The sequence below is a fragment of the Rhinolophus sinicus genome, chromosome 11 (genome assembly GCF_057876585.1).
Source record: "Rhinolophus sinicus isolate RSI-liver-muscle chromosome 11, RSI-T2T, whole genome shotgun sequence".
NCBI lineage: Eukaryota > Metazoa > Chordata > Mammalia > Chiroptera > Rhinolophidae > Rhinolophus > Rhinolophus sinicus.
In genome coordinates this window covers 22,531,320-22,541,578 of record NC_142511.1, presented here as the reverse complement: position 1 = coordinate 22,541,578, position 10,259 = coordinate 22,531,320, and the positions used below count along the sequence as shown (strand labels likewise).

Genomic DNA, 10,259 nt, shown 5'->3' with positions numbered 1-10,259 from the left:
TTGGCAATAAACAACTTCCTAGAAAGTTTAAAGGCCAGCCCGGTGGCTCAGGTGGTTGGAACGCGTGCGAGGTCACTGGTTCAATTACCACATGGGCCAGTGAGTTGCGCCCTCTACAGCTAAGGTTGTGAACAACAGTTCTCCTGGAGCTGGGCTGACATGAGCTGCGGTGAGCAGCTGTGAGCCGCCAAACGACGACTGGCGACTGACTGCCTCAACCGGGGCAAGACTCATAATACCTGCATGGGCCTGGGAGCTGTGTCCTACACAACTAGACTGAGAAACAACGGCTTGAACGGGGTGTGTGTGGGGGGAGCGGGAGAAAGGGGGAAAAAAAGTTTTAAGTACAATGGCAACCACCAGTTCCTCTTTTCCTCTTGCCTAACCCTGCATGTGTCCCTTTTTCACTGCCCTGTCTTGCTGAGTCATTGTGCTTTGCCCTCAGAACTATAAATAGTGCACTTAGAAAGCCCACTATCATTCAACCTTTGAATTCAATGTTTCTTATGAACGAAAGATGACAAATAGTCCTGGTAAATACCAACTAGCATCACAATCTGTTATTACAAGAAAAATCTTTCCAAATTCGATTCAATAAAATTCAATATCCATTCCTGGTTTGTTGTTTCTCTTTTAACCAATTAAGAATAAAAGGACACTTTCTTAATGTGATTAAGAATAGCTTATCTCAAATCAGCAGATTGCATGGCATTTAACTGTAAGGTCTTAGATGCAGTCCTATTAAATCATCAACAAAGTCACAATGTCCACAAGCCTGCTCTTTTTTCTCATTCATTATCTAACTTTGCTCTAGAAATTCTAAGCAGTACAATAAAACAGTTAACAAAAGTAAGGGCTGTAACTATCGGAAAGGATAAAATTTGTCATTGTTTGCAGATATCCTAGTCCTAGAAAACCTCAGAGAGTTAACTTAAAATGTTTAAAAATTAAGCCGTGAACAGTAAGCCACGACTAGAGAAACATACAATATACTTTCTCCAACAGCTAATTAAAACACAAAATGAAAACAAAAATTGCTCACAAAACCTAAACATCCCCCAAAATGGAAACCCTACGAGTACTCCCAGCCAAATTCCAACCGTATGAGTTGCATTCAGGTCTTAGAGACAATTTATGAAATTGCTCTGTCTGCTGGCTGTAAATCCCCTTTCGAGTCCTGGTACTGGGAGCAGCAGTCAGTTTTCATAATCCCAGGTCCTTCTTCCCCTAGAAGGTCTGAGTAAATGGTTCTGGTTTGGTTTCTGGGGCTGTAAGTTTTTGCTGGTCTACGTGTCCCTCCACCTCTTACCCACCATTGTCGTTTCTCTCCTGCTATGATTTGAATGTTTGTGCCCCCTCCCCAAACTCATATGTTGAAATCCTAACTCCAAGGTGATGATGTTAAGAAGTGGGGCCTTTGGGCGGTGATTAGCTCATGATGATGGTGTCTTTGTGAACAAGATTAGGGAGCTTATAAAAAAGACCCCACAGAGCTCCCTAACCCCTTCATCTTGTGAGGGTACAATAAGTCTGCAATCCATAAAAGGGCCCTCACCGACCATGGTGGCACCCTAATTTTGGACTTCCAGCCTCCAAAACTGTGGGAAAGAAATTTCCGTTGTTTATAAGCCACTCAGTCTGTGGTAGTTTGTTATGGCAGCTGTAATGGACTAAGACATCGCCTTAGAAAGCTTTTCTTAATGGGCAAAAAGAGATTCTATTGATTAGAAAGGCAGAGTGAAGAATAAACACCAACAGTGACACTATCTTTGCATCCAGAAGTGAAACTCTACTTCTTATTGATTGCTTTTGAAACGAAAACAAAATCAAGTGTTCTGAAGGAATTTAGACATGTTACAGTGGGCCCAAGAGAAACTACCCAGGGTCACTACTGAGACAGTTACCACACCAGGAGAGGGGACGGCTGTAGTAGCCCAGACGGAGTGCCTGCTCTCTGCAGAATTCTGGATGGGCCCTGGGGGTTGGGAGGAGCATATATGAAAAGAAGGCTCGAGCATCTGGGTGGGTGGGGTTAAGGCATGCATGACCTAGTTGTGAGGACAGGCAAGAACATGTGCAGGACAACGTGTGACAAAGGGGAATTAACAGAGAGGAATCAAAGCAGAGCTTATTAATGTTTAGGCAAACTGGGCATAAGGATGTTAGCATCAAGTGGACCTAATCAGGGAAAACATCCAGAGAGAGGTGTGTGTGACCTCCGTTTGGGAAGAATGGCGGAAAATTGATTGATGGGAGAAGAGACAGAAGGAAAGGGAGCAGGTCTGACTGGATGCAGGCCTCACAACTGCATGGAGAAATGACGGTGTCTCAGAGGCAGTGGTGACACTCTGCAGCAGGGAGTTGGTGTCAGAGAGAACAGAGGCCTGAAGACCACGGACCATCTGATTAAGGTCTATAATGAACTCTGCTATGATCAGCTTCAAAGGTATGACGTTTGCTAGCAAACAGATATATCATGGAGGTTAACATTAGCATCCGACCCGACTGCTTACAAGGAGGAGGCATTCTTGGAAAGTGCTGTTTAAGAATTGAGTTAAGTGTGACTTCAAGTGACTTACAGAGCTTTGATTGACTGTCGATGGTGCAGATGACTTCTCAGATGCCCTGATAAGAGGAGGGCTGTTTTCATGTCCTAAGGTGTTTGGGTCAATAAGCTGACGACTGGGGCCAGCTAACAACTTGAATTGATCCTCAAAGTCATTGCCAGCCATGTTGTTAGAAACAAAATGGCCTTTCATTTGTGATAACTCTGTGGGTTTAGAGGGTTAGCTGCCTAAATCTGTATGAATGGTGGCCTGTATGAGTAATCACCCTTTCAGGTGTGTAGTTTCTAGGACAGTGAAGTCACTTTCTCCCATGTTGTATGTCATCAGAACCTGCAGGGGACAATTGTGCTGCCCCACTCTGGGTTCTTCTGTGGGTGAGAACTGGATGAAAACCTCTCCAAAACTACCTTATAACAAGATACAGAGAAACTGATTTGCTACTGGCAACCAGTAGATGGTTGATTAAATGGCAATAATAAACTGGGAATATGCAGTAGACCAGAATAAATGTGACCTGTCTGCAACGAATTCTTATTCTAAAGAAGCCAGCTCCTAATGCCTACCACAGAGCTTCAGCAGAATTCCACGAGGGATACTGTCTTATTGCTTAACAGGACCCACTAGGGTGAGGAGGTATTTTATGACTAACATCAGTGGTTTTTTTATTCCTGGGATCAGGACAGATTTCTGGATCCAGAGGGGCTCTCAAGAGGCCTTCGAACCCAACCCTCCAGCCTCTAAACTGAATACATTATAATAACTCCATCTCATCTAGGTTGTCTTTTGTAGGTTTGTTTGTTTGTGGTCCCACTAGCTCCCTCAAACACTAACCCTTTCAAACAGGAATTTCACCGGCAGTAGAAACCTCTTGTTCTTTGCCAAGTACGTCCTCTGTGAGCTTAGCAACAAAAAAAGCACATGTCCAGGTATTTCAGGAGAACTGGGTCAAATGAGAGCCCAAGACTCTAGAACTTAAGGGAAAGTTAGTCGAGCTTAGAGCTGGGAAGCTGGGTGATTTTCCCAGTGTCATGCAGGGTCTCTGTTCCCACTCCCCGCACAAGAACGCAGGACACGGTGAGGCCAAAAGGAACACCAGCAGAGTCATAGATAGGGGAGTCACACCACTATATTCTCGCTGGCGGCTGGGTTGGAGACACAGGAAGCAGGAGCCACACCATCCACAACCTGCCGTCCGCTTCTCTGCCAACCAACCCCCTAGCGTAGCCACGGCAGTTATATTAGTGGCTAATGGCTAACTGATTACAGCTGATGGCCACCTAATAACCAAGCCAGCACCTTTCCACGTGAGGCCGATAGCTTGGAAATTGCTCTCTGGGACTCTGTCCCCACACCCAGCCTGCCCCTGTGGGGTTTTATTGCTTCAGACCCACTTTGCTGCTTCAGACCCACTTTCAGCTCCACACTGCCACTGTGTGGCTCCAGGGAAAATTGCAAGACACTCTTGTTGCCTTTTCTGGCTTAAACTGGTGTGAAGCCACATGCGAGAAAGGTGATTCCCCACACCTCCACCTTCCCCGGGCCCCTGCCCCTGCCCCTTCCCTGCTCAAGGAGATCAAAATTTTATTTTAGCTTGCCTATTCCATTATCATTGTCCCTAGGAAACAAAGATTCCCAGAAATTTCCTGGTTATTAAGGAATTTTATTGGTTAATTTCAACCACATCTCTGGGTTCCTGACCCAGGAGTGAGCTGCCACAGCCCGGGCTGAATCTATAATAGCCCCTCGATAAATACGAGACCTATTTACACACAAAACACAGATAGAGTCATCTGGAAAATTACTGGCCTATATCAAACAATGTAAAAAGCAATTCTGAGAAATCCCCACAGTCAACCAGTTAACCTCCTCCTGCCATCCTCTGCCCTGCCTGCCCCCTCACCCCATGCTCCCACATGGGTTCTAAGTGACCGAAGTACTGTATTTCACAGAGAGTTATCTTCCTGGGGTTAGCTGTCAGAAATGAGATTGACCCAGGGAGCACAGAACCTTCTTGCTTTCCACAAGGGCCCCTCTCCGAACCCTACCCAGGGCCCTTGTGCTGTCCCAGAATGTCTGTGAGAGCTTCCTACACATCGTGCAAAAGCTGTCATTCATAGATCCAGACAAGATCCTGCCATTTCCTTCAGGAGCATCCAGCTGCTCCCCTCTGGCCTTATCATAGGACAGCACCAGCTTTCTGAAAGAGATCAAATGCAGCCTTTCCATGGAAGGAACAGTGAGGGCTCCCAAGCTGTTCACAAGTAAATCCCCTTTGTGCAATGCAAAACCGGAAATACAGTAGTGTCATCATTTGCTGTAGAAGGTGAAGAGGAGACATGGAAGGTGTCTTGATTCCAGGTCTCTTCTCTTTCCCTCTGAACTGTAGACTCTCCTGAGCCCAGTGCCCTAGAAGTCACCCACCAGATGCAGCCAGAGCCAGGCCATCATTCTCTTCTTTAACAGTAGGGTAGTTCATTGTCTACAGTCTTCTAAATCCCTCCCACGCGGTGGCATAGTTATTTCTACTTAACAAATGAGGAAACTGTTGCTCAGAGAGATTGGATAACTTGCCCAAGTTCATACATGTAGAAAAGGGGTGAGATCAGGACTCAAACCCATACCTTTGGGGTACAAGGCTGGTGTTCCTTTTATTTCCCATTCGTCACAATGAGCAGGTTTACTTAGTAACTGTTATGGGCACTAGGGTCAGGAACTGTGGTCTGAAGGGGGAAGGTGGCTCATGTAAGCAGAGGAACGAACAACTTCAACAGCTCAGGCTGGCATGGGAGGCTCCTAAGCCCAGCACCACTGGGGCAGATGGACAGGGAAAATGTGGCTGGATGTCAGGTACAGACGTGGGCAATGGAGCACAGTGAAAGACTGTGGGTCCTCTTCCTGGAAACTTGTTCCCACTAGGAGCCTGTGTCCCGCCTTCTAGTTCTCTAGCACTGAAGGGTTGGGATGCTTTGCTCACTCACAACACTCAGCTTCATTCTTTTCTTTTAGGAAACCTAAGGAGGCTTCTGAGAGCTGAGTGGTCTTACATACGTGTATCCCCAAAGTCATAGTAATTTCTCAAAGCCTCCCTAAGAGAGGAGGGCAAATTGAACCTGTTTCCTAGAGCTGTTTTCAGGAACTCTTAATTAGATCGGCCATCTCTTACATTAGTATAGAGCTTATGGGTTTACAAACCACCTATACATCCACAGTCCTACTTGACCCTCACAACTGAGAGAGCAAGCATTTCACCCATGTTGGTCATCAGTGGTGGCATGGTGGTGGAACTAGGACCCAGTTCTCCTGACGTTTCAGCTGATGCTCTTTCTATCATCAAGCCATCAAGGCCATCTCTAAGATTAGAATCAGAATTAGGGCGGGAAAGCTACCCCGTGATATAAATCCCACTGGAGATAATTCAGGACAGAGCTCAGACTACCTGCCCTGCTGTCTCTCCCGCCATCAACATCATAGAATTGAGGCCAAAAATGGACAGTATGGCCATGGCAGGACCCACAGTCACCAGAATCGAGTCAGAGAGTATAAATGTCATTTTCATGAAAATCCAAATGATTTTTCTAGAGACTGTTAGTCAGAGTTCCTTTTGCATTTCTCTATCATAATGCCATTTCCAGTCTTGCCAAGTCATGAAAGTTTAGAGCTGGGAAAGACCTTAGGGATCATGTCTGTTCTACAGGTGAGGAGACTGAGGCCCAGAGAGGGAGGTGAGTGGCCCACAGTAATAGTTACCTGAAGGCAGAGCCGAGCTTCAAGCCCGGGGCTCCAGACTTGATCACAGAATGAGCATGATTCATGTGGAAGCTCTGGAGCCGTGAGCTCACCATACTTTCTAAAAGGTTGTCTCCTCCATGCAGCCCCAGAGGAAGGAGCAGCCTGGACCCCGTGGGGGGAGGAGGGAGAGCAACCACTTCCCATGCTTCTGAGGCTTCCTCCACTCCTACTTTCATCCCTTCCTTCCCTGCCCCTTCTTCTCACACTCACCCCCAGTGGGACCACTAAGAATATACAACGCTTTGCCCCTGTCACCACCCTATAAAGGGGGGTGGTATGGGAGAAGAGGAAATAGAATTTACAGAGTTTCTGCTAGTTACCTGGTGCAGTACTAAATCCTGCATCTCCCTCCAGTAGACAGGTGGGCAGAGCAGGCAAAGCCCCCAGGCCCATTTACTTTTCTTCATTAAACAATCCTTCATCTACAAAAAAATAATAGTAATTTTTTTTTAAATCTAGAATCCAAATAGGGTCTTTTTCACAGTTTGTCACTTTTCCCCTCTCCTGGTTAGGCTGGGTGTGCTGGTGAGGTTAGGGAGGGGACAAGTGGCCAAGGTAGGAGACCAGCCTCTGAGTTCCAGCCACCCATGGATCCGTCCTAGGCCTGCTCCAGATCTGGGCACCACATCTACCATGTGGGTGTGTTCCTGGACACCCTGTGAATGTGGTAGAGTCAGGGAGCTGACGGTTTGATTCTCCCCAACTCCAAGCATGAGACTGAGAATGAAGGAAGGCAGGTTATACACCAAGGATAGCCATTCTGGCTTCCTCATGCTGCCTCAAACTAGGATCCCCTAACTCCAGCCCTGACCCTCCCTGCGTTTACACCCAGTGCTGAGATGAGCAGAGACCCTCCTATAGCCCCATGGGCAGCAATAGACTGACTCCAGGGAGTGTTCCCTAAAAGATGCCTGTCTCAGTGATGCCTTTGCCATCCACCTGCTCTGAGTCCTTCAGTGATTCTTCCAGCCCAGGCTTCCCGCTGAGGCTGAGGCTGAGGGTGGGTGGGCCGCTACATCGGGTCAGCAGCGTGGTCTGGCGGCTGGAGAAGCTGCCATTGGAGAGCTGCCTGCGCATCCCGGGCCCAGGACCCCCACAGCAGGCCAGGTGGCGCAGGGGACGTGGCCACAAGTGGCTGTTGAAGCCCATGTAGATCCAGGGGTTGCAGCAGCTGCTGAGGTTGCCCAAAAGCATGGAGATGGTGAAAGCCATATTGGTTGAATCTGCCAAGAGAACAGCACAACAAATCAGAATGACAGCTGGAAGGAATTTGGGAGATAGTCCAGGCTGTCTCTGAACAGAGGAGATAACTGAGTCCTAGACAGGAGAAGGGACTCACAGAAGAGGAGGAAAGAGTGCTGAGAGACACAGTTCATGGGCCACAAATTGCCATCCTGGACAGGAGCACTTGAAAATCTCCTTCAATTCTGTCATTCGGATTCATTTAATAAACTGGCTGTTGGTTGGCCAAATCTGCCAATGGACAAATTTCTTTAGGGCCACATAGTATTTTTAAATGTTTAAATTAGTTACTCAAATTTTAAAGTATGGAAATGTCACATAAAAGCTACTCACATGGCATCAGTCAACTGGATAGGAGTTGGATCTGCCCCTTTTCTCATAGGACAAGCACCATCTTTCTTAATTGCTTCACTCATTTCTTACCTGCCTGGCCCTGGGAGGCACTATAATCTGTCCTAATCCTCCTGTTCTCCCTCCTGAGCTCTTTTCCATCTACCCCACCCCGCACCCCAACCACACACTTGCCTTCATTAGGGGCATTCTCGTCCCACACCGACCACATCTGGACGCTGAAGAAGGGTGCCCAGCAGGCGATGTAGGCCAGCACAATGACAAAGGTCATCTTCACGGTGCGGATCTTGGCCCTGGAGATGGTGCTGATACTGCTGACCCGGGAAGGCAGGCCCCTCATGGCTGCGCCTGGGGCAGAAGGCGAGGGCCTGTCCCAAGTCTTCCAGCCTCCTCCTTCTACTCTCCAGGTCTGTGTCTTAACTTTGAGGTTCTTACAAATCTCATGACAGATGAGGCTGTAGCAGGCTGTGAGCATGGCCACAGGCAAGACAAAGATGGCCAGGGTGGTCCAGGTGATGTAGGCTCGTGGTCCCCAAGGGAAGCGAAAGTCTGCCCAGCAGTCCAGCACCCCTGAGCCCTGGATCACCTCTCGCAAAGAAAAAATGAAGACTTGAGGCAGGCTGAGGATGGCGGCCAGCAGCCAGGGAGCTGCGATGAGTGGGTAGGTAGACTGGCTGGGCTGCTGGAGGCTGCGCAGGGGGTGACACACCGCCAGGTAGCGGTCCAGCGTCATGGCCAGCAGCATGTAGGTGGAGGCAAACATGCTGAGCACCTGCAGGTACTTGACAGCCCGGCAGAGGAGGTCGGGGCCCTGGAAGCGGTAGGTGATGTCCCACAGCAGCTGCGGCAGCACCTGGAACAGCGCCACCCCCAGGTCGGTCAGGGCCAGGTGCAGCAGGAACACGTGCACGCGGGCGCGCTTGCGGCGCTGCTGGCCCAGCATGAGCAGCACAGTCAGATTGCCCCCCGTCGCCAGCACCAGGACAGTGGCCAGGACCGCGATCTCCACCGTGGCCAGCTCCTCGTCCCGGCCCAGCCAGGGTGTGGTGGCATTGGGGACAGAGAAGGTGCTCTCCGGGCTGGGGTTGGCAGCCCAAGGAGGCCCAGCATCCATGGTAGAAGTTTGCTGGAAGGGAAGGGAAGACGGAGAGGGATGGATGGAGAGTGTGTGTTCAGGGAGAGGTTTGAGGGATGAATTGGAGTGGGGAGGGAGAGGTGTGAGATGGAAAGAAAGGAGAAAGGCGGGGATGACGGGGAGAAGGCTGCAATAGGTGGAGATACCGTGTTTCCCGGAAAAGAAGACCTGGCCAGACAATCAGCTCCAATGTGTCTTTTGGAGCAAAAAGTAATGTAAGATCCGGTATTATATTATATTATATTATTATATTATATTATACCTGGTCTTATATTATAGTGAAATAAGACCAGGTCTTATATTAATTTTTGCTCCAAAAGACACATTAGAGCTGATGGTCCGGGCAGGTCTTATTTTCGGGGAAACACGGTAGTTAAGAGTATTGGGACAGAGAGGAGGAGGGAGAATGAAATAAGGAAGAAGATGCTGCCCCCAGAGACGGGAGGGGGAGCCTAGGAGCAAAGGAGGGGGCCGGGGGACAAGGGGTGAGGCGGGGAAGCATGGATGAGGGTGTGCAGGGTGAGGCTTCTGGAAGGTAAAGAAAGCTGGGGAGCTGCACCACTCCCAAATCCACCCCCAATTCACTTGCTCCAAACTTTTCTGGAAGCGGAAAGCGGATGTCCCTAAGGCTGTTTGGAGGCGCGGTCCGGGCGACCCGCGTCTCCCGGCCGTGAGCAGCGACAAGCGGCCGCGGGAACGCAGCGGCGCGGGCCCAGCAGGTTTTATGGGCTGGCAGCCGGGCCCAGCGGCCCTTAGCGTGGGTTGGCTCCTGCAGAGGAGGGCGGAGTGAGTCTCAGGCCCCCAGCCCGGGAAGGGGGAGGCAGGGTCATCAAGGGACGGTAAGGGGGGGGAGCAGAGAGGCGGGGACCTGAGACGGAGCGAGAGCAGTGGACGACGCAAGCAACGCTCGTCAGCCGGCGGGACCCACAGACCCGCAGACAGACAGACAGACAAGCTCACCTGCGCTGTACCCTGGAGCCGTCGGATTGTCTCTCGAGATAGGTGCGCACCCGGGGGTGCGGTGGCAGTCACCCATCCCCACAGGATGCTGCGGACCGCAGTGCTGTTGGGCGCGCCGCCGGCCCCTGGCTTTCCTAGGCCCAAAGTCTGCAGGGGTGGCAGGTGGGTGAAGCAGTGCCCCCGACGGAGCCCCAGCCCTCGAGAGGACGTCTAGC

At 49.9% G+C, this 10,259-nt stretch overlaps 1 protein-coding gene across 2 annotated transcripts; it reads right to left on the bottom strand.

The window, feature by feature from the left end:
- Window positions 1–4,218: 4,218 nt before the first annotated feature.
- On the bottom strand, window positions 4,219–9,302 carry AVPR1B (arginine vasopressin receptor 1B). Of its 2 annotated transcripts, XM_088801719.1 has the most exons (3): window positions 8,124–9,302; window positions 7,296–7,579; window positions 4,219–6,778 (listed from the first exon to the last, which is right to left on the bottom strand). In XM_088801719.1, exons 1-3 carry the CDS (start codon window positions 9,061–9,063, stop codon window positions 6,608–6,610), a joined length of 1,395 nt encoding a protein of 464 aa, XP_088657845.1. In that variant the 5' UTR covers window positions 9,064–9,302; the 3' UTR covers window positions 4,219–6,607. The 2 variants fall into 2 exon arrangements, with proteins under 2 accessions (XP_088657845.1, XP_019608008.3); XM_019752449.3 differs by lacking the exon at window positions 4,219–6,778 and having other exon boundaries at window positions 6,804–7,579.
- Window positions 9,303–10,259: the final 957 nt, after the last annotated feature.

What these genes read in the sequence shown, in the direction of transcription:
- AVPR1B (XM_088801719.1), bottom strand. Translation starts at nt 9,063, where the DNA reads ATGGATGCTGGGCCTCCTTGGGCTGCCAACCCCAGCCCGGAGAGCACC. An exon ending in CGAGAATGCCCCTAATGAAG is followed by an intron (nt 7,580 to 8,123) that starts GCAAGTGTGTGG and finishes TTCTCTTGGCAG; the next exon opens with ATTCAACCAATATGGCTTTC. An exon ending in CACTGAAGGACTCAGAGCAG is followed by an intron (nt 6,779 to 7,295) that starts GTGGATGGCAAA and finishes ATTTTTTTGTAG; the next exon opens with ATGAAGGATTGTTTAATGAA.